The sequence below is a fragment of the Atta colombica genome, unplaced genomic scaffold (assembly GCF_001594045.1).
Source record: "Atta colombica isolate Treedump-2 unplaced genomic scaffold, Acol1.0 scaffold198, whole genome shotgun sequence".
Lineage (NCBI taxonomy): Eukaryota > Metazoa > Arthropoda > Insecta > Hymenoptera > Formicidae > Atta > Atta colombica.
Genome location: NW_017259291.1, coordinates 760077 through 764894, shown reverse-complemented (window position 1 = coordinate 764894; position 4818 = coordinate 760077). Strand labels below are relative to the sequence as shown.

Sequence of the window (4818 nt, the reverse complement as noted above, 5' to 3'; positions counted from 1 at the left end):
TATATATATACACATGCAGCAAGTCAACTTTCTCTTATTTATTTAACGTAAGTTACACATTTGAATAATCTCACACAGATCTCTAGTGCTGTATAATTTATGTTATCAAATACACTTGTACAGAATGCCATGACTGGTATCATACATATGTTTCGATTGTCAAGATTTAATAAAACTGATCTAAATAGGAAGACTGATTCACATTCTCTCACTTCTCAATCTTGATCTTGAGGTAGCCTTAATATTAGATGGAAGTATTTCTGTAAATAGGTTCATTCTTTGTGGCTGAATTTGCTCTTACATCAACAGTTCAGTGCAGAATTTGATTGAGCAAGAGTGCAGAATGAAATATAAAAAAATGTGAATATCAACATAAAAGTTAAACAATTTTATACGTCATATAATTAAATTAATTTATAATTTAATATAATTTGATTTCTCAAATAAAGAAAAAATTTCATTCTATTCATGAGAATGAAAAATGAAATCTAATCATTATAATTCTAATCATTATAATCTTGATTAAAAATGATGATGATAGTACATAATTTAATATGATAAATAAAAAAAAAATCTTAGGAGAATCTGTACATATAACTTAAAATGATTTTTCAAGCTGTGAATTGCAAAACCGAATATTGCATCCAGCTTTTAAGATTAATTCAAAAAGATATCAATATAAAATATAGAAAATGTTACTTGATATTATATTAATTTTATTATATACATATAACATACGTAACCTATAAAAACTAAAACAGTAATATTCAAATTAATGAAACTGAAAGTATGTATGTGTGTGTCTGTGTGTGTTTTTATATATATTTATACGCGCACGTATATTATTTTGAAAACATATTTTTATAATGTTAGAATATTACTGCTTTAATTTTAGTAGTATTACGAAATAATTAATAACGAAATAATAATTTTAGTAGTATTTCTGCTTCTTATTATCAGATCTTGCAGATTTGAAGGTCTAATACAAAGATTACAAAGAATGAACGTTATTGCTTTAAATTAAATACCGCTTATTTCAATGTATACTCAGCATTAATGTAGAAAGCTCAGCGACACCAGAACAAACCTTGTATTGTCGTACATGTAAAATCAAAAATAGATTCAATCAAATATAGATTTTCGATTATATAAAACGGAAAGAAATGATATATACAAATCTATACATATAAATATTACATATAAAATTGTATAAAAATTATATATTACATATATTGTATAACGGTTTATCAAAATTTTTGGAATGTGACAGTCAATGATAACATTATTTTAAAACTTTCTAGACATTTTCGAATTTGTACTTTGCGTGATAAATTTCATCACAGTATCGGCATTGATTCACGGTTTGATCCATTTATATGAACCATAATACGCGAAGTTATGTTTCTTCGCCATTTCGTCGGCTTCTTTCGGTCCCCGAGAGCCATACCTAAAATTTTTCACAAATAATATATTTTGTACTTTTAAAAATACTTACATTTCACGCTACATACTTATATGGAACCGGTAGAATTTTTTCTTTTTCGATTTGATGAAGCAGCGGCGTGAATATCCGCCATGCTTCGTGCAACTCGTCGTTTCGCACAAAATGCATTTGCGAACCGCAAAAGACATCTAAAATTAATCTCTCGTAGGCATCCGGTAATTTAAGGCCCTGGAGAAATGACATAATGAGAGCATAATGTACTTACATATTTCGATTCTAATTTGACAAATTCTTCTATCACTGAAGTTACTTACTTTGTATCTACTATCATAAGTGAAATCCAATTCCGTCTCTTCCATGTCGAACGTTATACCAGGTGATTTTGTCATCATTTTAATGTACAACGCTTCGCCTGGTTGCACTCTTATCACTAATTCATTCCTCTTTGCCTTTCCATCAAAAATATCACCTGGTACATCTTGGTACTGTACTCTTACTTCTGCTTTTCTTTCGTTTAGTGCTACGATATAACATGATTAAAGAAAAGAGGCTTTATTTGTCGAGAAATGAACTTTCTTCAATCTTCTTACCTTTTCCACATCTCAGGATGAACGGTACGCCGTCCCATCTCTCATTATTTATCTTTAATATTGCGAACGCGAATGTCGGCGTGTTCGAACCAGCTGGTACTGTGGTATCATCCAAGTAGCCCAAACGTGCCTCCGGATCCTCAGCATCTGGATCTCCGATGTATTGACCGAGAACTACCTGATTAAGCTGCACATTTTTGATACATCTGAGAACTTTCACTTTCTCGTCTCTGATATCATCCGGATGGCAAGACGCAGGTTTTTCCATGGCTACCAAGGACAAAATTTGCACTAGATGGTTCTGCATCACATCTCTGATGATGCCAAACTCGTCGAAATAGCCGCCCCGACCCTGAGTGCCGAATGGTTCTTTGAATGTGATTTGCACTGAGGCTACATTGTCCCGATTCCATGTTGGGTTGAACACTCTGTTTCCAAATCTTAAAGTCATCAGATTCTGCACCATCTCTTTGCCGAGATAATGATCGATACGGTAGATTTGATCCTCGCTGAATAGCGTCGCCAAATGATCGGAGAGTTTCTGTGACGAGGCGGCATCACGGCCGAATGGTTTCTCGATTATAATTCTCGTCCATCCTCTGAAATTTGATATATTTTATATATGTACTTATATATAATTTATATCTAATTATATTTATACTTAATACATATTTTTAGTGGAATAATTTAAATTTAATACATATTTTTAATAGAATAATTTTAATTTTTCTGTATTTATATTATTCTACTAAATATACATTATTAGGTATATACATTCCACATATTTATCAATGAAATAATTTGGAACTTTGAAAATATAATTTTAATTTATCTTTTATTTTTTTATTCTTATTGCCTGCTTAATTATTTTGTTTTAAATGGAAAATTTATTTCATGCATTATATATTTAAAATTCGTACTTACTTATCTCCCATACATGTAAGTCGAATGCGTGTCGTAACGCTTTCGTACACGTTTGGTGGTAACGCCAAATAAAATAGCCTGTGTGCAGTATTCCCTTTCTCAAAATTTTCTAATTTACGATTCAGTTGTTCAAAATCTTTCTTCTGATCATAAGAGCCAGCGATGTAATGATTTAGCTTCCAAAATTCTTCATACTTCTCCTCTTCGTTTGACTTCACTTTCATGTACGGATGGCATTTCTCACGTAATTGTTGTATTGTCAATTTACTTCTAGCGTAGCCGACGAAAGTAGTTGGTTTCGGCAAAAGATTGTCTCTGAAGAGCCACCAAAGAGTCGGATAAATTTTCTTCTTGGCAAGATCACCCTTTTCATCAACAAATGTAATATTTAAATTAAAAATTGAAAATAAAATTTGCTAAATAAAAATGAATGTATGCTCATTAATTATTACACAGTTAATCTCCGAAAAATTACAATTAAATTTTAATATCCGAAAAAAGAAAATTTCGATTTGATATAGTTGAATTTCTGATACAGCAATTATGTTCCTAACTAAAACATATATAATTATATAATTATATATAATTATTGAAAAACTGTTAAAAACTGCTTTTATAATATTGAATAATGCATAAAAATTAATACTTTATTGATTATTGATTGAGTGTTTTATGCAAAAAGTAACGCAATGTAATGGCTATTTTTTATATTTATATTTTAGGAAATTCAACGGGGATAAAATTTCATTTATAATGTACAAAAGGTAAAAAAAAACAATAACAAGTGAGGATAAATATGAATTTCATAAAGGAAAACTTTATCAATTTAAACTCTAACACGTTTGCATGATAATTTAATTTTTAACTGTATGCCGCTTTAAACATGAGTGAATTCATTATCAGTCAATAAATTTAACTCACAAAAAAAAAATGTGTGTCTCCGATGAATAAAGACCTTATCGCAAAGATGGCCGTAACTGAATCATAAAACATGAGTTGTAGATCATCAATGTTTGGTCAACTTACAAATACAACTACGACTTACATTCCATGACGCAATTACGGCCATCTTTATGCTTAGGCCCTAATAAATTAAATTGTTGTGTAAATTGAGATACTTAATTTATTATTCGCAAATGAATAAATAAATATATTCATTTAGAGAGGGTCTATATTCCACTTGGCACTCGTGAGTATTATTTGTCTTTGTTTCACACAGTATTATTTGTTCTTAATAAACAACAAGGATGAAATGATTTCAAAAGCTTTACAAGCATCAAGTGGAACATAAATTTAGTTGCAATTAATTTACTTTAATTTGTATATTTTATATTTTCTTTCAAAATTATAAACTCACAGATGCTCCAAAGGTAACAAACACGTGCGGGATGAGTCTATCAAAATGAGTTCCTTCCAGATGATCCATTTCTTCTGATTTCAGGGATTGCCTGATATACTGCAGGCTCTCCTCTGTTGACGCTCCTACGGTTGACATTAGTTTCCATTGAGTGACATTATAGTTTTATTTAATTTAATAGGATGTTTACTATTTCAAATTTTCAAGGGATTTCTTTTTTATCCTTAAAATATATAATGAATTTTTGTGAGATTTTATTGATTGGATGGAGGGAAATTTTTGGAATTTTACTCTTAACTTAAACTTTGTTTTTTTCTAAAAACATTGTTTTTTAATCATTTTTTAATAATGCAAAATATTGACAATAAGTATGGCATACATATACATTCATATTAATATTCGAGTGTTTTACGAGTTTCTAAAAAAATATCATAAAAGACAATACTCAATAAAATTATTTCATACAATGAGCCTTTCCTGTCACTATCTTAAGGGGCAATCAA

General features: G+C 29.7%; 1 protein-coding gene across 1 annotated transcript in view; it reads right to left on the bottom strand.

Moving 5' to 3' along the window:
• Positions 1–1222: 1222 nt before the first annotated feature.
• The window catches only part of LOC108686977 (glucose-6-phosphate 1-dehydrogenase), a 7407-nt gene continuing 3811 nt past the window's right edge, over positions 1223–4818 (bottom strand). Inside the window, exons 2-7 of the mRNA XM_018192512.1 lie at positions 4316–4440; positions 2959–3323; positions 2035–2633; positions 1759–1964; positions 1512–1672; positions 1223–1447 (exon numbers count right to left, since the gene is read on the bottom strand). Of these exons, the coding sequence (XP_018048001.1) occupies positions 1357–1447; positions 1512–1672; positions 1759–1964; positions 2035–2633; positions 2959–3323; positions 4316–4440 (1547 nt within the window). The 3' untranslated portion in view covers positions 1223–1356. The remainder of the gene's footprint in view (positions 1448–1511; positions 1673–1758; positions 1965–2034; positions 2634–2958; positions 3324–4315; positions 4441–4818) is intronic.